Source organism: Neopelma chrysocephalum, unplaced genomic scaffold, assembly GCF_003984885.1.
Source record: "Neopelma chrysocephalum unplaced genomic scaffold, ASM398488v2 Primary Assembly neopelma1_86, whole genome shotgun sequence".
NCBI lineage: Eukaryota > Metazoa > Chordata > Aves > Passeriformes > Pipridae > Neopelma > Neopelma chrysocephalum.
This window is the reverse complement of record NW_020897748.1, coordinates 1996525-2022279: the sequence shown is the minus strand read 5'-3', so window position 1 is coordinate 2022279 and position 25755 is coordinate 1996525. Positions and strand designations below refer to the sequence as shown.

The 25755-nt window shown below is 39.8% G+C and overlaps 2 protein-coding genes across 4 annotated transcripts in view; one reads left to right on the top strand and one right to left on the bottom strand.

The window, feature by feature from the left end:
* Window positions 1-3366: 3366 nt before the first annotated feature.
* DCSTAMP (dendrocyte expressed seven transmembrane protein) lies at window positions 3367-10483 on the top strand. Of its 2 annotated transcripts, none has more exons than XM_027692539.1 (3): window positions 3367-4392; window positions 9345-9656; window positions 10337-10483. In XM_027692539.1, exons 1-3 carry the CDS (start codon window positions 3367-3369, stop codon window positions 10430-10432), a joined length of 1434 nt encoding a protein of 477 aa, XP_027548340.1. In that variant the 3' UTR covers window positions 10433-10483. The 2 variants fall into 2 exon arrangements, with proteins under 2 accessions (XP_027548340.1, XP_027548341.1); XM_027692540.1 differs by having other exon boundaries at window positions 9345-9659; window positions 10361-10483.
* Window positions 10484-19485: 9002 nt separating this feature from the next.
* DPYS (dihydropyrimidinase) overlaps window positions 19486-25755 on the bottom strand; it is a 28771-nt gene continuing 22501 nt past the window's right edge. For both annotated transcript variants that reach the window (XM_027692360.1, XM_027692361.1), the window contains 3 exons: window positions 23225-23432; window positions 21595-21700; window positions 19486-19726 (listed from right to left, as the gene is read on the bottom strand). In XM_027692360.1, coding sequence (XP_027548161.1) covers window positions 21626-21700; window positions 23225-23432 — 283 coding nt within the window. In that variant the 3' untranslated portion in view covers window positions 19486-19726; window positions 21595-21625. The remainder of the gene's footprint in view (window positions 19727-21594; window positions 21701-23224; window positions 23433-25755) is intronic.

The window sequence follows — 25755 nt, the reverse complement described above, 5'->3', positions numbered from 1 at the left end:
TATTCTATTCTATTCTATTCTATTCTATTCTATTCTATTCTATTCTATTCTACTCTACTCTACTCTACTCTATTCTATTCTAATGTAGAAAGCCATCAGCAGCTGCAGAGTGAGCAAGGGACTAGGGCAGGATCAAACTGGCAGTCAGGACAGCCACAACTTTTTGGATGATGAATACAGAGGAGTCTCCATAGAAGGTAGGGAAGAACTCATACACGGTATGTACATATACTCTATAAAAATTACATAGCTCTAGCACAGAGCTCATGGCTAAGCTGGAAAGACATTTTCTAGGGACTCCTGATCTTATGCACTTATATTCTGCTTACTCAAATCTGTAGCCACATCTGACATATCACAAGCAGGATCTTAAAAATGCTTTTAAATTGTTCTCCTTTATTTCAAAATGAAAATAGAAAAATACCTCTTAATTATGTTACTTTACCTTCAGTACATCACAAGCCTTAAGAATTATGGCCCAATCTCCTTGCTGAAGAGGCTATTTTCGAGAATTTGTTTTTATAATTACTGCTGCCAGCATGCCATATGGGAGATTAATACCATGCTTCCAGAGTGGAGTAAGTATTTCCTAGAGAGGGAAACTAAGGCATAGAGAGGTTCTCCTTGGACCCTACAAAAAATCAGATTCAGAAGCAGAACTGGAGCAAAGAGTTTCCAGCTCCCCTCTGTGGGATTTTCTCATAATGAGAAACTATGGTGGAAAGAAAGTGGTACTCGAGAGCAAGAAGCTGCTTTCCAAGAATAATTCTTTCCTTATGCTACATAAATAATGGTAACAGCCCCCACATTAGTTCATGTTACAGGACAGAAGAAAATGTACCTTGCTTCAGACTGCAATTGAAATGAAGGTTTTGTTCTTGTCAACCTCCTGTTAGAATTTATAACTGCACCTAACAGCTTCAGGAGAGCTTTTGTGATTTATTTTTTTAAGAAGGATCATTTCAGAAAGCTCTCAAGGTTTACTATTTCTTTAAGCACTGAATTAGCCTCTTTTGCAGAGCCAAAGATTCATTTCTACCTCTGAGCCACAGTGTTATTTTCCTTTCCCAAGCATTCCCAGCTGTTTAAGTGCCTGCTGATACAAGAAATTTCAGCCTCTACATTTTTTCTAGGTTTAGAGTTTTCATCCTTTGAGTGATTCTCCCTTGCTGAATGCTGAATATCTATGCCTGTTGGGGGAAAACCTGGGCATCAGACAAGCCACCGAGATGCACGCTTTTACCTAGAAAAGTCTGAGCTCAGAGATGAGCTCTGGAGGGGATGGGAATACTTCCTTCCCAATCTTTAGTGAACATACAGAGACACCTGAGTATCCATGCCACAGGCTTGGAAGTCCACTGGGTCCTTACAATACCTCTTCTGCTTTAAAGCTATGGATTCGTGCAGGTTAGGGACAAACCTACCATGTATGTTCTGAGTACTGCAGAGATCTCGGGCAACAGCATTGAGTCTGTCCAGTAAATGAGACTTTTTGATTATTTTCAAGTTCTGTCTATATTTTGCAAGTCTCCAGCCTCCCAGTCCAGAAATATGGCTTTTGTTAATTTTAAGGCTTTGTTCTTGACTCTCTCCAATTCTTAGATTCAGTCATGCCAAACTCCCAGTCACATATTGGAGCCATTTACTGAATGCTTATACGCATTAACCCAAATACACTATACCCATACACAGAAATGCAAAAACTCTGTTTGATAACAACTGCGAAATTGGTGCTGATCAAGAAAACTCAAAATGTCTTATTTTCTCACATGGATGGTTTTGCATAGTATTACAGAAGTGCTAGCCTTTCTGCATTTTACTCTTTTATGGCTTAAATCAAGAACAGAATGCCAGACATATTCACTGTACAAAGCAATTTTTCTTAGATCTAGAAGGAAGTTGTGGTGGCACATACTGTTTAGCGACTCAATCTAGGAACTACAGGATTTGCTGACAGGCTGTTAGGTCTGGTTCTGCTTGACTCCAGGATCATGAATATCTCCTTTTTGATTATGTTTCCTAAAAACGTCTTTTACTAGAAAGAGGACAAAGCAGACCATCCGCATAAGCAGAGGACAACTCATGGCAAAGCCACCAATGACACAACTAGTAGCTAATTACAATGAGTAGAAGGGAAAAATGGTGCCGTGAATGCTAGCAGAATTTATAAAGTTAGTAAAATACAACGTATGTACAAAATCATAGTTTCGTTCCTAGCTACCTGCTGTGTTCAAGCTAAGCAAAATTCAAAGTAATATCTTCAGGAGGTATCTTGTGAAGACAACTGTTCTGTATTGAAGATAAACTTACAACTGTTTATTTTATTTAATTAACATCTTATTTGTTCTACTATGTTAAAAGGCTGATATGCACATAAATTGAATCTTTGGATAAATAGCACTATTAATATTATATTGTAAAAGAAGAAGGAAAGATGTGAGCACTGGATTGTCTTCAATCAAACTGAATTGAATCACAGAAATATCCTGTAATTTACATAACAGGCACGTTGGTAGTCAGATGAGATGGTGACAAGCACAAGCTATTAAGGTTAAAAAGGGTTAAAAGTGTATATGACATAAAATTACAGAATGTGTAAGATTGGAAGGGACCATAGTGAGTCATCTTCTGGTCCATCTGTTGAAGCAGGGTCATCCTAGAGTGCATTGCACAGGATTGCATCCAGATGGTTCTTGAGTATCTCCAGTGAGGGAGACTCCACAACCTCTCTGGGCAATCTGTTCCAGTGCATGGTCACCCACACAGTAAAGAAGGAATGATTCCTGAGGCACACTTCCCTCTGTACTAACCTACCTCTGTCTGAAAAAGCAGAGCTTCACTCCCCATCCCCGGTCAGTGTGCACAGGCTGCTTCACCCGTTCTTTCCTCCCTGGCAGCTGCTCTGGCTGCTCCCCATGGATCAAGCCATGTTCCCCTTCATTGGGGTATCAATGGCAAGTTTCCATGCTTCCCTCTTTCCCTTCCTGGTGCCCCTACAAGGTAGGGAGCACTGGGTGCTATGGGAGACTTGCATCCCTCTCATAAGCACACATGCGTGCACATAAATATGAACCATTATGTCTATATAGCTAATTGAAGTGTGCAAAATATAAAAGAAAAAAGAAAACCATTTAGAGTCATCTCTTTAGTGTTTATATGTGTGATATCGAGGACAAATATTTGGATTTCACATGAGGAGGTTCAGCCCCACGTGAGTCAGACCTGCATTTTTTGCAGTGTGGAGAATATTGGACAGCCAGTTAAAAGCACATTATTGTCAGTAGCATGATCCTGTAACTAACAGTATTTTTCTTCTTCTTTCCTTTTAGTTTGAGCTATCGCAGTGTCAGCAACAACCAGGAGAAAATGCGAACATTTGTCTCAATAGCCCAGAACACATGGGAAATTTTTATATCCGAAAGGAAGCCTGGCTGGAAGTCTTGGATGAAGCTTTTTGGAGTTTGCTTTGCAGTTGGCTTCCTCTCCAGCTTTCTTTTTTTCCTTGGCATGCACTTCTCACTGGCACACCACTCTTTGGGTCCCTTGCTGATTTCTGCATTCATCTGGATCTTGCTTTCTATCATGCTCTTCTGTTTCAAGCACCTGCGCTGTTTTAGTGTCCTGTTCCTTCTTTCCTGTGGACTGAAAAATGGTAGGAATGCTCTTATTACTGCTGGCACAGGTGTCATGGTGGCCAGCAACATCCAAAATATTTTTCACAACCTTAAGGTTCTGGCAGACACCATAACCTGTCATTTGAAACATGAGCAATTTGCCTTGATAAAATATTATGTTGAGGCCGTGAAATGGATTTACGAGTCAGCCAAGCTTTCCGCTGCACTACCTAAAGATATAGTGGTCTTAAAGCACGAATTCACACCATCTTATTCGATTTCAGATGATGCATTAAAACAAGAGCTAAATGACACAAAGCAAGAAATCCAGAGAGTTGCTAACCAGATATATTTTATGCTGACTATACTGCCCTATATAGGCCAGAAAGTGTTGCCGGTCACTGGGATTTTTCTAGTTTCTTTTGGAACTGGCCTCTTTATCAAAAAATTTTTGGGTTCTCACAGTACCAAATTTAAAAATACTTATATCACAAAGGAGTTCATTGCATTTGATGAGCACCAAAAGCAACAGCAGAAACCCTGTCTTTTGCCACTTAACAGAAAAGAAAGAAAAGATTATGTGACAATCCCATCTTTCTGCTTCACAAGAAAAGACAGGAAAAAAATGCTGTATTTTTTTCTCCCTGTAATTATTCATCTTTGCATCTGGTTTCTGTTTGCTGCAGTAGACTATTTGTTTTATTGGTTAATTATTTCTGTGAATAAATATCTCCAAGAAGTACCGGATCTAGAGATTCAACTCAGCCTCTCTCAGAATGTAAGTACTTATCAGTACTGTACATTTCTTAGTTTAGTGTTGAAAAATTTCCCTTCATCTTCAGCAGCTGCAAGAGCAGACATATAGCCAATGAGCCATCAGTTCTTTCATGGAATATCATTCATTTCAAAAATGGACATTGCCATTACAGATATGTATGCTGGGGAACCAGACAGTTTTCTGCACTTTCCAGAGAACCATCAATTTTCTAGAGAATGGTAAATATTAGAAGGACTTTCCTTCTTCATTTATATATATGAAGAAAACCGGAAGCTTAAAATGGGACACTCGCAATGCTGACATTTGTGAGGCACCACTTTTACAGTCAAAATTCACTGTGACACTGATGCAATAGATGCCTACCTTTCTTTAGCTGAGTAGTGTGAGGAACTCATCAGTTGTATGCGTGGTGCATGCACACAAAATAATAGCATGTTACTGGAACCTCAAGGTTCTTCTAGCAGGAGCAGCAGTGGTATAGAGAACCATAGAGTAATTAGGTTGTAAGGTAAGTCTGGAGGCCATCTAGACCAACCTCTTGCTCAAAACAAGGACAATTTCAGAGGCAGATCAGGTTGTTTAGGGTCTTGTCTGAATGCTCCTAGAGGTGGAGATTCCACCACTGGAGTGTGTGACTCATGTGGTGCTTTTAGTGCAAAGGAAAGCTGTCCAGTTCGATAGCTTGCAAAATCAGGCTTAAAACACTTTCTGAAGGTATATAACTCTTTGATACTTTCAAGATAAGAAGGTTTCAAGGAAATACTTGACTGTTAGTACAATATGGTATATGCTCTTTCTTCTATAATTTTTTCTTACTTAACGTTTTCTATTATTTCTTAGATCTCATAATAAAGAGGATTCATTCCCATTTTTCTCCATCCTCTAAAAATTAATCAGTTTCACAGAGTAAGATTACTAAGGTGAGCAATGCAATAAGTGCATTGCTTGAAATCACAAGCATACAGAACAGGACGTACAATATTTGGCAGAGAGATTCTTTGTCACTTTTCCATATGTAACATATTGAACCTCTGAGCTTCTTCAGCCAGGCCACATTTTCTATGACACACTGCTAAACCATTGCAGGTTCAGCTTAGACAGTGTTGTGGCAGATTGGTTGTTCCAGTGTGTCGTGGGATGTTCATCTGGTTGGGACTGTATCATGAAGGGGAGAGGAGATATAGTGCACAGCATCCTTGAGGAAGGGGAGCACTTCCAGCGAATGTGAGCTACAAATGAAACCAGCTGGAATGAAGTCAAGCTGCTGCTGAAATTCTGTCAATATTTTGTATTGTATATCAAATTATCAAACTCTTCCATGGGATAAAAATTAAATTATTGACTAGTTTTACCTTAGCAAAGAACAGAAAAATTCGGTATCTGTATTGGCAGTCATAAGCCAAATGTTCACAGATTGTTTCAGTGAAAAAACACCTTTCCTAGGGGATGGAGGCCACCAACTTCTAATTATTACCTTTCTAATTGTTACCTGAACCTTCTTTAAGGAAGGTAGATGTAAAAGCCATTGGATTCACTGTAACTGTGCAATCCGCACACATATAACAAATCAGATCCATCGTGCAGATTTCAGATTCTTGTGCAAAAGCAAAGAGGATTTAATCATCTGGTCAGTCTGACTAATGTGAAATGTACATGGGGAAATGTAGGTCCACTCTGAATAGCAGGAGGAGTCCTGATGGCAATCATCATCATGGCTAGGCTTTGCGAACGAAGATTTGGGAAGGGCTCTACCCACGTTTCTTGCAAGCGCGTTGGTGGCTAAAAAGGCCAATACGAGAAAGGCATGTCCGGTTGCAAAAGACACAGCAGAAAGACTCCTTAGGTGGTATGTTCCGTAAGGCTCGATTCTTTCTGCGTTGTCTTTTCTCCTTCCTGATGGCAATAAAAGACACAGAAAAGCCTAAGGTACTGAATGTCATCTTCAGTTCCTCCTTTACTTGAAATCCCAGGCCTTTGAGATAAGAGCAAATCTGGAGCAAGGAAGACTTACCCTTGGCTGAGAAGGATCAGATTAGGGAACATTTAACCAAGTAAATGCATGGAATGTGATGGGAAACACCCAAGGGTGCTGAGGGTGCTGGCTGATGTCACTGTGAGACCACTCTTGATTGTCCTTGAAATGTCATGGGGCCTGGGAAATGTTCTTGAAGAGTGGAAGAAAGCAAATGTTATTCCCATCTTCAACAAGAGTAAGAAGGAGGATTCAGGAAACTACAGTTGGGTCAGCCTCACCTTGATACCTGGGAAGGTAACAGAGAATATAATCATAGAAGCCATTTGCATACACGTGAAGGTCAGGAAACATATTAAGAGTATTAAGGATGGATTTATAAAGGCTAAATCTTCTTGACCAGTCTAACAACCTATGATACAAACACTGGGTTGCTGGATGAAGGGAGAAGAGTGGATGCTGATTGTGCATTTATTAAGTTTTCCTGTGCTGGAACACTGGAAGACAACATCCTTATTGACAAACTGATGAAGTGTGGGATAGGTAAATGGAGAGTGATGTGAACTGAAAATTGGCAGACCTGTTGGACTCAAAAGGTTCTGACTAGTGGTACAAAGTCACTTCTGATGTCCTCCAGGAGTAGACACGAGATCCTGTGTTGTTTAACCTCTTCATTAATGGTCTGGACAGAGGAACAGATTGTAGTCACATAAGCCTGCAGACATTATAAAACTGGGAAGAGTGTCTGAAACACCAGTGGATTGTGCTGTCATTCAGAGGGACTTGAAAAGGCTATAGAATTGGGCCAAGAGGAACCTCACAATGTTCAGCAAAGCAACATGCCATGTTTTACAGTGCTTAGAGAGAAATAACTCCATGCACTATACATGTTGGGGGCTAACTTGGCTGGGAGATGGCCTTGCAGAAAAAGGCCCTGAAAGTTCTGATGGACACCAAGTTGACCACAAGCCTGCAATGTGCCCTTATGGCAAAGAAAGTACTACCTTGGGCTGCATTAGGCAGAGCATTGCCAGCAAGCTCTGGGAGGTGATCCTTCCCTGCTGCTTAGCACTGGTGAGACCCAGTAAAAGAGGGGCATATACTGGAGTGAGAGGTCAAAGAAAGGGTCAAAAAGATGATTAAAGGACTGAAGTATCTGTCACATGAGATGAGGCTGGGGCTGCTCAGTCTGAAGGAGAGATGGCTCAGGGAGATCTCATCAGTGTACGAAAATATCTGATGGGGGGTTGAGTGTAAGAAAGAGGAGTCAGACTCTGGAAGAATTTCCTCACTGAAAGAGTTGTCAAGAACTAGACCAGGCTGCCCAGGGAAGTAATGGAGTCACCATCCTTGGAAGCATTCAAGAAACAACTTGATGTGGCATTTAGTGCTATGGTCTAGTTGATATGGTGGTGTTCGGTCATGTTGGACTCAGTGATCTTGGAGGTCTTTTCCAACCTTAATGACTCTATGATTCCGTGATCCTTTTTATATGCAGGGAGAAGAGGAAATTGGCAAAAAATAAAGGAAATAATTTTTTTATTTACTCTTCAGGTGATGAAACAATAGAACAAGTTTCTGAGACAGGGTGTGAAGGCTCCATCCCTGGAGATATTAAAAACCCAATTGAGCACAATAATAAGCAACCAGTTGTAACCTCACTATTCACTGTGTACTGCTGTGTGTGGTTTTGCCTGTGTTTCTATCCTTCATACCTTGAGGGCAGCCTCTTATCATGGCCTCCCTTGGGTCTGACCCAAGACAGGGCAAAGAAGGAGCTTAGTCCCACTACCCCTGGACAGAAGGTCTGAGCCTGACCATGTCATGGGTCTTGTACTATGAATTTGCTCTCTTTGTGTTCACTGTTCACTCCTGTGGAAAGCTCGTTGACTCCCCCAAAACAGAGAATGATGCTATCATCATATTTTTTCTAGTTCCCCAAGGAAGGCTAGTTACATTAAAATGTAAAATTCAGTCTCAGCAGATTTGTCAGGGCTGCTGATCTCAGGGAGTCAAGGAACCTGGGTGTGCAGGACACACAACTTCCTGAGATGTTTATTAATTAGCGTGAACAACAATGTTCTTTGTGCACTGGTACCCCTCTTTCATATTGAGTCCCTAATGCAGTTGGTTCAGTTTAGGAATAAAAGGTACTGAGATCAATTTGAACAGGGTAATGTCCAGGAAAGTCTAACAGGCTGAAAATGGGTAGCATGCTTTGGGAATCTTATTTTTCCAATGAGCATCTAGCAGAAGTGCCTGGCCTCTGTAAAGTGATTAGAAGAGCTACAAGGCAGAGCTACACATCTCCCTGACATGGTCAGAAAAGAGGGCTGGGTGACTCAGTATCCTAGCAGTGTTCCTACAGGCAGAGCAGAAAGTTGCCTGCCAGTATGAAATACTGGTCCCAGCAGCATGTCTAATTTACTCTCTCTCATTCAGCATTTCAGTCCACAAGCAGTGAAAGTCATCAGGTCTTGTAAGCAAAGGTGCCTACTAGAGGAAGAGAGGTGGCTTTGTTTGCCTGATAACCTTGTGGTCAGAGCACCTGCCTGGGTTGGTGTGGAAACACTGCTGATCACATGCTGAGACACAACCAAAGGGATGGAAACACTCTGCTCTGCAGTTTTACCCTGGAGGAAGGGCCCTCCAGCAGAGGATCTGAGCAGAGTCATGGGAGTCAGAAAATATTAAACCATTATAACCAGATTAGTTAAATATTTCTCTATCAGAGCCACTGAGAAGATAAGTTCTTAACAATACAAATATGTGACAGTCTCCCAAGAGAAATGGTGAAAATACAGTCTGAAACATTTCTAAATAGCTAATAAATACACTGTTATGAGCACACCATATACAGACACTAGATGGACTAGATGACTTATGTTCCTTTGCAAATCTGAATGTCCAATAGCAGAAATATTAAGAAAGGAGGCAATCAGTACCATAATCAACTTTTTTCCCCCCTTTTCTTGTGCAGAGGAATGAGATTATTATTCATATTGCAAAGCATATTGCAAAGACTGATTCTTTCAAGATCCCTTTGTTTAAGCATGACTGCATCCCTCATCCAGAGCTTGCTCTCTCCACGACATGGATCCAGCTTGGGGTCATCATCTTCTTCTTAATAACTTTTGGATTATTCTCTGGCCTCCTGACCCAACTTAAAATACTCGTGTCAACTTCTTTTTATCCTGACGCTGCGATGAAGCGGATACATCATTTGCATGCAAAATTACTCAAAAAAAGAGCAAAGCTACAAGAGAAAACTGTGAAGAACATGTTTGCTAGAAGGGTAAGCCATCAGCTCTAGGGAAAAAAATAAATCTTTCTCTTGCAGGGTGGTAGCCAGATCCAGGAAATACTTAAACACTTGTTAACTTCAATTATTTATTAGCACATAATTGACTTTCCCCAGTGCTGTCCTGCTCAGGGGGCAGAGACAAGTTACCTAATATTGAGATTAGATCATCTAATTGTTTTGTTCTATCCTTCAACACACATGCCTCAGACATGACATCAGTACACGAAAATGACTGTGTGCTGGTAAGGAAATATTTCTCAGATTCAGAGATCTCCAGAGAAGAAACTTCATTTTCATGAACATATAAAAAGCACAAAGAGTATTCCTGCAAGATAGACAGCAAGTGTTAGGCAGTAAGAGCAGCTTCTAAATGTTGAGAAAGATGTTCAGTTAATGCTTAGAAAAACAGAAGGTGATATATTTCTTTTTAAAACACAGTATGATTGCAAATACCATTAGGAAACAGAACTTTTCTGCCTGCAAGAACATTAATCTTTATCTATATGTACATATACACTGATGGAAATAACAAACACACACTTACCTATGGCAAATCCAGATAGATAGCTGCAGATACATATAGTTTGTTTAGGTTTCAGTTTTTTACAGCCTTCAATACTGACTATACAGGATAATAGTGTTTGGGTGATCTCTAACTCAGTAACTCTATGATCATATTTCTTTCTTTTCAGGTCAGTTTTTGGTTTCCAATACTCAAGGCAACAGAGGCAGTGAGGAAGAAAGAAAGGAGTGTGGCAAAATGACAACATGGTGTGAAAAAGACCAAGTGAATCTTTGGATATGGCCGAAATGCTTTAGCTCCACATTTAGCTTGCATTTTGCACCATCTTTCCTATGGAATGACAATTTTAAAATGTAAAAATATCAAACTCAAAGGCTGAGCATCAGTATTTTTGAAAAGTGTTGAAAAGGAGCCATTGTAGATACTGTGCAGTTCATCACAGATTGCTCTGGATTGCATTAACACTCGTTTTTCAACTTTGGGTCTGCATTATCTGGTACTTTACAAATTCATGGAGAATCTGTTCTTCTGTCTAAAAGCAATCAAACAGTTTGGACCTTTTAGGACTACAGCACAAACCTCATTGGGTTGAGCTAACAGAATATGTAATGACAGCAGCAGGTTTGTCTTCTTTACATTGCCAGAGACTGAAGATAGAAGACACAGCAGAGGCTGTCTATTTCCTTCTGGGATGGCCAAGAACCAGGGCTTAGGTGTTTCTAGTAATTTCTATCTGTTTCTCAAGCCTCAACTGCCACAAATCCTTCAGCCTGGTTCTTTACCATCCCTAGCTCCCAGTCTCCTACCTAGTCTCCCACCCAGAATTCCTCACTTGGTCTTAGTCTCCTACTTCCACATATCCATAAACTGTATCACTAATTCAGATTGTACCATGTTTTTGATGATCATGAGAGAGGTGATGTAACATGTAGAAGCGAGAATGCCCACGAGAGCTAGAATACAGAGTAATCAGGTGGTGTGGGTGCAGATGAGATGGCTTTGAAGTGTAGGAGATATAAGCAAAGGTGAACGTTTCGAATCTTGAAATCTGAGGAAGCTTGCATAAGTGGCAAAAATGGGTTTAATTACATTGCCTAAGTCACCATTGCCTTCAGTGAAATAAAACTGAGCCAATACTGAAGCGCGATACTCAGTGCTTCATCTGCTCAACTAACACTGGTGATGTGACCTTCACATGACACAGGAGCAAATGTAAAAAGCCTAAAGACACAGGAATGACTAACAAAGCACTAGAGATTTAATGTAGAGCTAAATTTAATGTAGAGCTAAAAATCTATCCAGCAGGCAGTGTACTCTTGATTTTCAGCCACAGCCAGCTCCTTTTTTTAGGTTGCATAACAGGAAATTCTACTCTGTTCCTCTATAATACATGCGTGGTGGCAGGACAGCCATTGATCAATGTCTCTGTTATCTGAATGAATAAAGACTTACTTAAAACTGTCTAGCAAGTGTCAGAAGTTATTTTCCACCCAAAAAACTGAAAAACACCAAGTCTGTTTTTCTTTGGGCCTTCCAAAGCTTCACTCCTCCATGGACACAGGTGGTTCAGGTTGCTGGTGTGACAACAGTTTGTCTCTAGAAAACGGTGCTCAATTAAAGCATTACTGAGGGTTGTGCTGAATGTCTCTGAGAGGCCTGAGTATATCCTTTTTTGCTAAAGTCGGACAGCCCTGGATAGTAGCAGGGTGTCTGTTTGTATCTCAGGTACTACTGTCAAGGACCCGTAGCAAGAAGCATTCTGGTGAAAGAGAAGCAATTAGAAGGTTGCACTAAATTTGGATTTACAGACTAGCTATCCAGGTACTATTGACAAGAGGATACACTCTTGTTGTCATTGCAGATTAAAGGGGAAGAGTTAAATGTCAGTAAGAACTGAGCATTTTAGTCAGAGTTCTGACAAGTTCATTGCTGGCAGGAGTTAGATGTGCTCCTTTCAGTCCCAAAGGACAGACTGGTGAGAAGCCCAAATCTCCTACTGAACACTATGCCCAAAGGTTGGGGCAAGTCTGAATAAGAGCGCTACTACAGAACACCACCTGCTTCACTTGGCATCAGGAGGCAAAATTTGTTTTGGGGTTTCTTGCCTTTCCTGTTTGATTGTGTTGCCACCCAGCATACCTTTTCTCTCTATTGTTGTGCAAGGAGAAACCAAAAGCTCTACAGCCCATGAGAATGGTTTATCAATATGACTCAGATAATGGTCAATAGTTGGGAGAGATGCCTAAATCTGTCAGGACTTTGAGTCTTGGAAAATACTCTCAGGACAATGCCATGTCTGCACTTTTTGTTTACTTAAGGAAATTCAGCCTAGTATGAAGAAGAGCCTTGCAGGGTCACAGAACAATGTTGTGTGAATTCTGCGGCTCCCACCACTACCTGGCAGGGCAGTTAACTAAGTACTGCTCAGTTTGCCCTTCAAATTGGCAAGACTTATGACAGTGACAAAAGACAATCCTTCTTGGTAAGCTAATTGTAATTGTGTACAGTATGTTCAGTTCTGGTAAACATTTTACCTAGATAATTGACCACACTACAAGTGATAGAAGACATGGAAAAACCCAAGGTTTTTCTTGGTCTTAGTCTTTACAGGTAGTACTGGTTTTTAGCCATACCAGGCCCCTCGGACCAGAGGGAAAGGCTGGAGCAAGGAAGACTTACTCCCCATGATATGGCTAGAGAGCAATTAAACAAACAGCTCATACTTAAATCCATATGACATGATTGGAGGTACCCATGGGCGCTGAGGGTGCTGGATGATGTCACTGTGAGGCAACTCTCAATCATCTGTAAAAGGTCATGGTGATCAGGAGAGGTTACTGAGGACTGGAAGAAAGCAAATGACCCTCCCACCTTCTAGTGGGGCAAGAAGGAGGATCTGAGAAACAGATTTGTCAGCCTCACCTCAATCCGTGGGAAGGTGATGGAGTAATTTCCCCTGGAAGCTATTTCCAAACATAAAGGCCACTAAGTTGACAGGTATATCACTGAAACACAAGAAAAACATTTTTACTGTGAGGGTGGTCAAACACAGGAACAGGATGCCCAGAGAGGTTATGGAATCTCCATCCTTGGAGATACTCAAAGACATGGCTTCGAGTAAGTCAGAGGAGCAGGGCTCCAGCAGGACTCCAGCAGGGCTGGAGCAGATATCTCTAGAGGTGTCTGACAGCTGCAGCCATTCTGTGATTTGGTAACTTTTATACAAAGCTTTGCAGATAAAATATTGGACATTCACAGCAAAACCTTGTTTTAATTTGTGAATATGCTGTGATAGCAGCAAGGTGCCACCTGACAAATATTGTTACCATTACACTCATACTAGAGTCACATACGTGAGTGGACTAATGCACTCTGTTTCTGTGACCATGCATGTGCATATCTGTGTGCTGGAGATGAGCTGAATGGCAGGCAAAGGAGATAAATTTGCTCTTCCCCATCTCCCTCAACCTGGATTATTGGGGAAGGTGGCATATTCTGCACTTTTTTTTTTTTAAATTCTAAATCAAATTCACCTTCTATGTCTCAAAGACACTGAGTTTTATCTCAGTGGTAGGAAAATTCTTACCCTTACCTACAGTACTAGTCCTATTTCTTCAGTTGGCCAGTGGTCCTCTTTAGTTGTACAAATGAAAAGGTAGGTCTGTCTCTCTCTTAGCATTACATAGAGACATACTTTTCATTCTCTGCAGACCTTATTGGCTTTTTGTTTTCTCCCATTTTTTTCTGTCTTATGAGCAGGGGAAGTCTGGAGATTTGTTTATCTTCAGTTGTCTCCTCTGCAAGTTGTTCAGCTATTTCTTTGGCTTCTCTGTTTACCATAACCCTCAACCTCAGGATTACATTGTTCCTTTTTCTTAAAAAAAAAAGAAGTCTACAAGTTACAAAAAACCCCCAGCATTCCATTCACAATTATTTCTATTCCTCTTCTTGCCTACCATCTCCTCAGATTTCTTATGTTTTATTTTGGCTCTTTTCCTCTGTCTTTGTCATTCATGGTCTTCTTTCCTCTTTTACTATGTTTTCTTCAGGTCCAATAGAAAATTCTTCCCCATACATAAAAGCATGTGTTTCTTTTCTTTCTGCTGAACTAAAGGTTGCAGTTGAAATTAGCGACTTTATTTATTAATTTGTTTGTATAATAGACATTTTTAATATCTTACATGTTACTGGATATTGTCTCTAAATGCCTTTCTAGGGCTCGTCAGAAATGCACTCTGCACTCAGAAGAGTCTGAGGAGAAGTCTGGATTTGGGGTTTGACTCATTCCTCCCTCTCCTTCCCTCAGTTCACAGCAGAGCTCAACTTCCTTTTTAAACGTCCTTCACTAGTGTAGAAACTGTTTAATTTACTGTGAAAAATCCTCCAATTGGATCAAATCTAGTTTGTAAAATTAATGAAAGGCTGACCTAATTGTCTTGTGAAGATAATTCAGAGAGACATGCTAGTGCTCCTGACCCTTCTGGAGCACAATACAAACAAGGACATTTCCTTTCAGCAACCTTGTTTATAGAACTCTCCTTATCACCACTGCATACCCCCAAACCTGGCTGGCTTCACAGCCAAGCTAAAGGCTTCTTTTCCTTTGTGCTAGTTTTGTTGCAGCATTTCGTGAGAGCAGCTGGGTGTGCAAAGTCAGAGGATGCTGGGTTTACAATTGCTTTCTCCCTGACTCCTGCTCTGTCAATATTATCACACTGACTCACTGTGTTTTCATCACAGTTTAAATAGCCCAGAGATGCAATTAAAGAAGAAATGAATAAGCAAAGCCTTTCTTCTGTTCGGCTTTACGTTGCAAAAGTGGAGAGTAAGGATGAAAGGATCACTCTCTGATGATGATGAAATAAAGCCTGAAAATAGGGACGTTATTGCCGACTTTAGGGACACAGATTCCAAAACACGTGAACATGCTTCACGGGTGCTGCTGTGCTTGAGAGCACCCTCCTTCTCGTTTCATTCCTGATACATTATACCTGCCCTGCCCTCCAGTGGCCCAGTACTGCCACATGTTCCAGTACTGCTACTCTGCAGAGATCCATCCCCTGTACTTTAGGCTGAGGAAAGAAGCACTGCAGATGTAGCTGCACCACAGCCATGAGCTTTCACAGGCAGTGAACTGATAGCTAACAACTGGACAATAAACACATGCTGTCTATATGAGGCTTTCTCTGGCAAATGATGAGGATGAAAACAGTATTATGTGTGTAGGGATCAGATCTCCCAAATTCCTTTTCTGCTCCTTCCCCTGGAATCCACATCACCAGGGAGAATGGATTACTAAAGATCCCAAATTTACGTCTGGCGGCTGTAGAGAGTGATAAAAATACGGTTAACAGAGTTTTTTCCTTACTTTAACAATGCATCTGAATCCTCAACCTTTCCAAACAAGAAATAGGAGGAAATCAGTAGGATCCCAAAGGGAAGACTAAGAAAGGAAAGGCTGTTCTGTGTTTTATCCTTGACAAAACAGGTCTTTGGCTCCTCTATATGGACATGTATTGCTCCAGAGAAAAGGGGATTAATGCACCAGTATAATCTCTCAAAGCAATCAGAGATAGTCTACTCCAGCTGAGCGACCAACAGATTAAAAGAACAATCAAAGAAAGCAAACATTTTTCTCAGTAGGCACTGGAGAAGCCTGAGGATAATGGCTAAATGAGATAATATTCAAACATCTGCGAAACAATTACTATCTTACTTCCCCATGAAAGGCTCTAGACAACTGTGTGGGCTGCAGAAGTCATCCCTAAACCACCTTTTCAACCTAGTGTGTGGCATCAGTTGTCTTAGCACAACAGTTATAGCACAGACCCAGCAAGAACTTGAGAATGCAATGAGGCTGCAGGATGAATTCAGAAGTCTTGTCAGGTTCTAGAGACTGAGGTAAGACTGAAAGACCACTCGTGCTCCTTCCAGTGCTCCAATTCAGGACCTGTGCTGACACAACTGTAATCCCATTGCATACCAAACTATATGCCTGCTAAAATAAACCATTCTACTGTATTTGGCTCTGCTGTCATTCACTACTGGTGCTTTGGAATAGGGACTCAGGCAGTCCCAACATTACATCCCTGTGAAGATCCCACCATTACAGCATACCCCATGTAAGTGGAAAAAGAACAAGGACAACAGAGATTTGCAGTCTAACAGTCTCAACTTCAGCAGGAGTGCCTGAATAGCACCACGGAAATGTTTTTGATGTCACACAGTTCCTCAAGGGCTGTTACTTGGCACGGTGTGGCTAGAGGCAGGATTCAGGTACTAGGGTCAGCATGTGTCGTGGTAAAGTAAATATTCATGAATATCACAAACCTGACAGGCTCAATAAATTGTTGCACTAAGGATGTAAAAATACAGCAAATGATTTTGTGTAGAAAATACCAAGTACCAACATAGGGATCAGAAATCCTTTGTTAATTATACAGGAAGATGTTTTCTCATTTCTAATCCAATAAAAATCAGTAGGAAACCTAAAGAGATCATACATTTTTCCATAGACAACACGCATTCATAGTTTGAAGATTTCAATTTACAAAATGGGTGTTTATATAACTGATAAAACTACTTGCTGTTAGCACACTGTGAAAACACCTGTTTGTAGAAAAAACACTTTGTTCCTTTCATGATCTGTAATCTTTTGTATCACTTTGATCTCAGTAGGTATCACAAGAGCCCAAAGCACACTTGAAAAGCTCAGGCATACCCATGGTATCCAAAGGACTGGCATCCTTTACTCTTGGGTATCATTGTCATAACTGAGTCATCTTGGCCTTGAGCAACTGACTTAAGCCAACACTGGATATTGAACATAAGGCAACAACATATATTCGACCACTTGAGTGATTTCAGGTCCTTGAGTATCCATAATCTCACAACTATAAACTTCTACTAATTATATTTACTTGTCTCACAGGTATATGATGCAGTTGCAAGGTTCTAATAATTGTTAAAACCTGAAGTCTCAGATGAAAGACTCCACACAAATATAAATTATTGCTAAAGGTAGAAATAGATCTTTTCTTCTCCCCGTTTTTTCCCTTACTCTTCCCTTACTCTTACTCTGCTTCCAAGGTAGCAAAAGATTAATTAGAAAGAATGGATTCATGGTTGACCTGCACTCTTGATGAGGCAAAACATTAAAAAGACAAGCATCCTTCACACAAGAAAGTTACAGTCCTGAGAGGCAAAGGTGGGCTAGGTGGAAGGCAGCTGCAAAAGAGACATCTGCACCATTGGTAGATATGCTGTGCAGTCTTTATAGTCAAAGGAGACAAAGCTGCACTGCAAGAAAACTACCCATTTCATCCCAAAGGAGAACAATTCCAGATAGATTCATCTAACCTGTGTTAGGACTTGATGCAGAGATGAATAAAATTCCAGAAGCACCTCTTTCTCTGTTGATTGCAGAGGGACACTGGACAATAAACTGAGATGCAGAACATAGCAGTACAGAAGTCTATACTGAACAGTGAACTGTTTCCTTGTAATAGTCATTGTAATAGTGCTGGATTCCTGGTTCTGCTGTTCCGCAACCTCAAAGAAACAGGAACCTGTGCTAGATCTTCTGACCATCCCCATGACTATCTTCAATCATCTGAGAGAGAAAATCCTCCTTTGTTATTTAGAGACACAACAACTACTGACCTAGTAGGAGTTTGTTTCTCGTGCAAACTCATACATCGCTGAATGCCTATGAATATAGGAGGAACCGTAAGTCTGTTTTCCACAATCGAATTAAAAGTAATAGTAATTATCATATGTTTAATATGTCTGTCTTAAAATATGCAACACTTTCTGTGTCTGTTTGGTCTGTGAGTTGCACACTACAGGTTATACTTTTTCCACACATAAGACAATAAACTCACTGTATAGGTGATTTTGTGTTGCCTTCATTTCTTTTTGTGCTGGTTTTGGCTGGGGTAATTTTCTACATGGTGGCTGGTATGGGGTTATGCTTTGGATTTGTGCTGGAAACAGTGTTGATAATTCAAGAACGCTTTTTTTATTGCTGAGCAGTGCTTATGCTGCTTCAAGGCCTTTTCTGTGTCTTGTACTGCCCCATCAGAGAAGGGGTTGGGGATGCACAAAAAGTTGGGAGGGGACACAGCTGGGACAGCTGATCCCAACTGACCCCAGGGATAATCCACACCATGCTCAGGACATAAAGCTGGGGGAAGAAGGAAGGGGGGACATTCAGAGTGCTTTCCTGGGGATGGCTGAACACCTGCCTGCCAGTGGGCAGTGGAGAATGAATTCCTTGTTTTGCTTTACTTGTGTGCACAGCTTTTGCTTTACCTATTAAACTGGTTTTATCTCAAATCACGAGTTGTCTCTCTTTTACTCTTCCAATGATCTTCCCCATCTCACTGAGGGGGATTGAGCAATTGGCTCTGTGGTACTTAGCTGCCAGCTGGGATTAAACCATGACACTCTCTTAAATATTCCCAGTGACAGCTGCTTAAAAAGAACAGCTATTACATATGAAAATGCAACTTTAAACAACATTCAAATTCTCCAAGACAAAACTTGTCTAGATATGGTAACAGAATCATGCTTCTAAAAACACAATTACATCTCAAAAGGGAAATCAAATAAATTGAGGAAATGAGATTTTTTTTCATCAGTAATTCTATCCTAAAACCACCCAAAGTATGAGTTACATTGGAAAAAAATTCACATTTTCAACAAAAAAAAAAGGTTTTTGACATTAATGCATTATGGTTTTGCTCTGGTGATCCCACTTCATAAGCCTTCAAGTGATGGGTGCATGTTTCTCCATAGAGCCAGAACACAAAACAGTGTTGTAGGTTTATGAGTATGGTTAGCATAGGTTTGCCTAGGGTGCAACAAAGGCAATACTTGAACACACCAAGAAATGCTTTGTGGTTTAGTTGGCAGGGACAAAATATATAAAGTTCTTTAAAGACAGTGACATGGAGATGTGGCACCAGCTCTAAAGTAATGAATGTTCTCCTGAATCAGCATTTCTCTGTACCTGACCCCTTACAGGAAAGGAAAATTAAAAACTAAAATTCAGCATCTGCTATCAGAATTTACTACATTGCCAAGCACAACAGAGATCTTCCTAATACATGAAAGTAGAGAATGTTGTGTCATGTCCTGTGACCCAACAGAGCAATAATTTAGAAAATGCTTAAAGACCATTGTTCATTGCTTTTACTTCACTGGGTAGCTGATACCTTCTAAGGATAAATATTAAGAAATATCATCCCCAAACTTACTTACTTTTAAGAATGTACAGAGTTGTTGCCACACTATAATTGTAGTTATTATTTTATTATTACTCCATTTTCTAAAAAGAATTTTCCAGTTCTTGTAACAAAATTACTTTTACAGAGAAATTGCAATGACAACTTTTATGTAGGAAGCCAAGTATAATGCTTATTGGTTACTGTTGTTTCATCTTGGCTCTTGAGAAGTTGATTGTAGATTGACTGTTGGACCCAGAAGGCACTGCTTTGTTGGGGACAGCAGGGTCATTTTCATTTGCTTTTATCTACAGAGAAAAAAAATACAATATGATATAATCTTTCAAAAGAAAATCTCTTCTTTGCAATTTGTCAGTCAGAGAGGTAATAATGGAGAAACAGTGCTAGGAGCTAGAAAAAACGATTATTGCTCCCTCACTCTATTGAAGCTTTAGCCTTTAGTCCTCTCTATTAGAAAACCTTTCTCCCTTATGACAGAGAAAACAAATGGGATGCTGCACTCTGTTGCTGCTACTGATGCCCTGGATGAGGTTTAAAGGAATGATACAATGAAATATGGAAAAGCTAACTTTATCCTCCCACTATTACAGATTTGTTCCTGTGCCCATATTAATTAACACTAAGAACAGGCCCATTTTATGTGAGGTGCAAACTGGGGCTTTATACTCGTCTGTTGGGAAATCATCCCTCAAACTAGCTAGTCTCATTGTTGGTACACATACGCACCCAAAACCTCAGCCTGGATTTTGTCATGCTTACTGCCACCCACTGTTCCCCCAAAACATATTAATCAACTCCTCTGCTGTAGCAGAAAACATTAAAGCTGCAGTTGGCATACAGCAGCATCATGGCTCAACTGTGCTTGCTGAAGGTCTTATCTAGTTCTTTTACCTCTTCCTGAAGCATTTCCTCTGCTTGTTGAACTGTTAAAGAGTTAAGTGCTGTCACCTAGTCCTTGTCCCCAGCTGCCTTATCCCATCCATATGCTGCACTGTGCTGATCTCTGCTAGGTTCTTCTAGGAGACACTTCAACTCATCAAGGCAACCAAAAACTAACCCAGAAAAAAGAAGCTAGTTGGTTTCTGCTCTCTTAGCAAGAAAGTCAGCTCAAAGATCTGCCGAGCACCAGGGCACATACAGGGGAGAGACTGTCATTAACCAAGTTACACACTGTGAACACTGGAGAGGAGGGAAGGGGAGATGCCAGGTGTTATTGCCCTGTTAGCAGAGGTGAGCTTGCACTAACTCAGCCAGCCATTAGACCACTGCTGTCATTAACTGTAGCACCACTATTCATGGAATCATAGAATGGCTTGGTTTGGAAGGAACCTAAAAGATCATCTGGTTCCAAACCACCTGACATGGGAATGGACACCTTCCACTAGACCAGGTTGCTCAGAGCCCCATCCAACTTAGCCTTAAACACTTCCAGGGATGGAACATCCACAACTTCTCTGGGCAACCTGTGCCAGGGCCTCACCAACCTCATGGTAAAGAATTTCTTCCTAATATGTAACCTAAACCTACTCTCTGTGTAAAGCCATTCCCTCTTGTCCTACTACTACATGCCCTTGTAAAAAAATCCCTCTCTATCTCTCTCATAGGCTCCCTTTAGGTGCCGAAAGGCTGTTCTAAGGTCTCTCTGGAGCCTTCTCTTTTCATGAAGACAGCTTTTGTCCTTGCAAAACAAATCTATCAGCTTAACCCAAACAGCACATTTCTTGAAGGGTTATTGTCTGTAACACAGAGACACCAACAAAATTAATTTTTTACATCAAAATGTTTTTGTTGGTGGTTCTGGTTTCTTTTCTGTAAATTTGCACCCAAACATTCATGCTTGCTTTGTACTCCTGTTCATAACTGAACTCAGGTTTTCCGTGGGCCTTCATACCCACGGTTCAGTCTTGCAGTTAAACTCCATCTGTTTCTTTCAGCTTAACTTCTTAAATGATGCTCCAGTCAGAAAGATGTTCTCCATATCTGGACTGCCACACTTTTTCATCAAATTTACAGATACCAGGACAACTCAGCTTCTGAGAAGGCTTATTTCAGACAAGGCTGTCACTACCTAGGCAGCCTGCTACACTTTTGATTTCTTGAAGTTTCAGAGTAGCATTAAGTAAAGTAGTTTTCACTAACCAAAAGAGATGGTTACCTGCAAGAGCCAGAACTGGTGAACGAGCACATTATTCTTGCGTAATGGATCTTCCTGAGACCACGCCTGTATATGGTGCTCTCTTGACAGGAGCAGGCTGACAGACCTGCAATAAAATATTTTAAATTTTTTGTTACTTTGTCTTCCCCTTGAAATTGCTAATTGGACACAATCAAAATAGCAGTCCTATGATGACCCAGCTTTTCATGTAATGCATCCCAATACTTTCACCAAACTTCTCTCTGAAAAAGATCCCTTGCACTGGGATTAAACTGTTCAGTTCTCAGCTTTCATCAGGAGCTGGGTGGTTAGATCTGTTTGACATTGTAACAATGCAATTCTAAATCCATTTTTTTAAAGAAGCAAATGACCGTGTTCCACCTCATTTTATGGATGCTTCTCTTTGTTAAAGTATTCACATTTTCCAGTGATGTTTTTAATACAGGTAAGAGATGTTAATAAATATCAATGAAATAAAGCAAATTCTGCCTTGTGCGGATATTTATCATCCACTATTCCAGCTGCTGGCTACAGGAGGCTGAGGTGGTTGAAAAATCACTTCTGAAGACATGCTGTTTGGGTTGAGGAAAAATTCTCCTACCTTTGATGGGAAATGGAAACCACTATGTTCATGGAATTCTTTCAGAATTGTGTAATTATCAAATTTCCTATAAATTTTAGTTTAGTTTTGATACTAGTTATCTACCAATTATGTGTATGAACTTGTAGGCAGTTCATCACCTCCTGTGAAATTGTGGTCTTTAGAGGAAAGCCTCATTCAGCCACTTTTGCATGCTCTTCTCAGTCCATAAAGGCAATAGCAGAAAGAAATATACAGAATTACCTTGGAAGCTTTTCACTGGGCCATATCTCACATGGATGTTAGTCTGATTCAACTTTTAGATACTGCAGTGAATTCCACTGATTCAAGTACATTTTAAAATTTACTTACTCTGGGTGCTTTTGAAAATCCTATTCACAGTAAGTAACGCTAAGGACACAAAAGCATCATGAGTGCTTGCACAGTAAATAGGCACTGAAAATTCAATCTTCGGGTATTTGCAATATTTCTCTTAAAAAAAATAAATAATGAGCTTCAACACAGCTATCTTGCTTGGTCCATCAGTGGGCTTTGTACGTGTTCAGCTTTTAACACACTCTTGCTGTAACACAGCAAAGTGTTTAATATTCTACAGGGTTTAGCTCCAAAGATCTGACCCATGCAAGAGTTAGAAAATTATTGATTTCTTCCTTGGTGCAAGATTTCTTGCCACAGATTTTAAGGTTCTCTGATTTTCAGTGAAATCAGTGATGAAATGCAGCAGCTGGTCAGATTACTCAGGAGCAAAACTTTGTCCACTTTTATTGCAAGTGAGACATGTTTATTTTAGAAAGTACTGAGGCTTAGTTCACGAGTTGTACAGACTACCGTAAGAGCAGGAACAAGTCTATGATATTTTTCTGTAGATAAAGAGCAATAAACATTGAGTTCTCTAGTTTAATTTCCTCCCACCTTGGCATATTTTGATTAGTAAGGAAAATTACCATTGAATCCCCAAACCTCTCTTCCCAAGAGCTAGTTATCCTCATGTTGTACAAGGCATTACAGAGATTTATTAGTTTAATTAACCTGCTCCCGCTGCCTGACTCGTTTGTAGACATATGGAGGGAATGGTGGACGGGAGACATATTTGCCTTCTCCTGCTGTGACATTGAAAACTCCACCTTCATAAACCACTTTGCCTCTAGAAACTGTCGCAACTGGGACTCCATGGCAGACCATTCCTTCAAATATATTGAAGTTATTTGCCTGGTGGTGCGTCTTTGCAGATATTGTCCTGCGTTTAGAAAACAACACTCAAAATTACTATGATCCTTGCATTTCACTTCATTTTAAGCTTTTGATAAATTTATACAGGAAGAGAATTTAGCAACATTATTAAACTATGACACTGCGCAGTACATCATGAAACAGCTTTAAAAATAGGATAGAGAAATAACATTTCATTGAACAGTAATTGCATTTCAAAAGAATAAAGAGGGAGTCAAAAAGACAGAACTTTGTAGCCTTGAAATGCAAAATTTTCCAATAGAAAAGAGATTAGTGGAAAAAAAATCAGGCTGCAATATTTTCTTTGGATAACATGATTTCATTTTGCCTTGTCAAGCAAATGCCTATGCGCAATTCAGTCAATCTGACCTTTTAGCTGGAATGACTTGCAATTTCAAATTTGAAAAGCATGGCTGCAATACTTCATATGTTGAGACTCACAAATAGCACAAAGAACATTCCACTGGAAAGTCAGCAGATGATAATGATTTTTTGGTAACTCTTAGTGTGAGTTGGATTGATTCAATGATTGACAGCCCAAATATTTCAATGCTGCTAAATAATAATGACAACATCACACTTCTACATACCTTTCCTTCAAGGGTATTGAGCAAATTATAGTTTCAGACCTCAAAAGTACTCATTTGAGTGATGATATTATTGCTTTTGTATATATAGACCTCATTCTATATGATTACCATTTTTCTATACAACTTCTTCAACCCTAAGTGGCTACATTAAAGGCAGAGTCAATGCTAGAGCTCACATTAGCATCTGGAAGCGCAGGCTGTGCATACTTCCTTTATTATCTATTCTCCTTACTGAGCTAATTACTGTCTACTGTATCTACAACAGGTCAAACAATTTTGAATTTTAGTTAATTATTTTATTAACTTCCTGTATCCAATCTACAGGGTTTTTCTATATATATAGTTTGGAGAGTTTATATTTTTATTATTTGTAATTTCTGAAAAGAAGAAAGCTTCATGCTTTTGGCTACCAGTCAGACTTTTTCCAGTATAGGTGCTCATACAATCAAAAACTATATTATAATACATATATATGCATTCATATTATTCCAGAGACTACATCTTTTGCAAAGGAATTATCAAAGTCAAAAGCAATATGAAATATTAATAGATTAAAGTATTGATCTATTTGGAGAAGAATTTTCTAAAAGTTTAGTTTGCTTATCAAAATGAGAAAACCACAAAAAATTCTGTATCTTAACTTGAATTATAGCCATTTTCAAAAGTTATCACATATTAAATATTTCAAATGATTATTTATACAGAGGAAAAAAAGAATTTGTGGAAGGATACTTAGTTTTCCTTTCATATCATTCTGTTGAACTAAGAGAAATTGGTTTGCTAAAGGCTACATTTAAATCTTATGGCAACTGACTTTTCAAAGGTTGTATATGTAGAAATACTCTCTATGACCAATCTGCCCATAGGAATAAAAACTTTTCCTTATTCAGCACACCTCAGACAGAAAGCTTATGCATGCCTGCTCACCAGTATCAGCATCACCTTGTAGATTCTTAGTGGAAAGAGTAAAACATCTCATTTTCAATTTCAGTCCTATGAATACTGTCAAACAACATTATCCATGGGTGTTATAATAGCCCTACAAGGCTATTATATGTGAACATATGTGAATATGTTCCCATATTCCTCCAGCTTATTGCATTACCCTTATGGGTCCAATTGCTAGAACAGTAAACAAGAACAACTGTAATATAATTATAATTCTCTAGGTATACATCACATCTATTTGCATAATAGTACTGGGACATGAAAAGAAAGATCCAAAAGGTAATTTGAGCAAATAAACATAAAAATAAGTGAGATCCTTCAACTCAACATGTGAGCTGTTTAAATGTTCTAGGGCAGGATCACTAGAGATAAACAGACCCCAGAGATAAGTACATCCTTCATTTAAGGATACAAAATGAATGGAAGTTGGCACATTTAAAAGTAATATCCATTTGTAGAGCTAAACCTTACAATAATAAAAGATACATTTCCAGAGCTTGTCTCAACAACAAACCTGTATAGAACTCATTTATAACTCTTCTGTTGAAACAAGCCTTAGGTCATGTTGCCTTTTCTGGAGGTGAAGTGAATTCTCCCTGCTGGAGATTACCAAAATCTATCTGTGATTTAACCCTTTGACATTATCCATGGGAGGGAAAGTTTCAGGTAGCAAGTAGGCAACCAAATAAAACAGAACTAGACAATGTGCTTGGGTTTGAAGGTTACAACTCAGCAACCTCATGCAACAGACTGTTTACTGCTGTATCACCAATTTCAGTAGCAGGCAGCTTA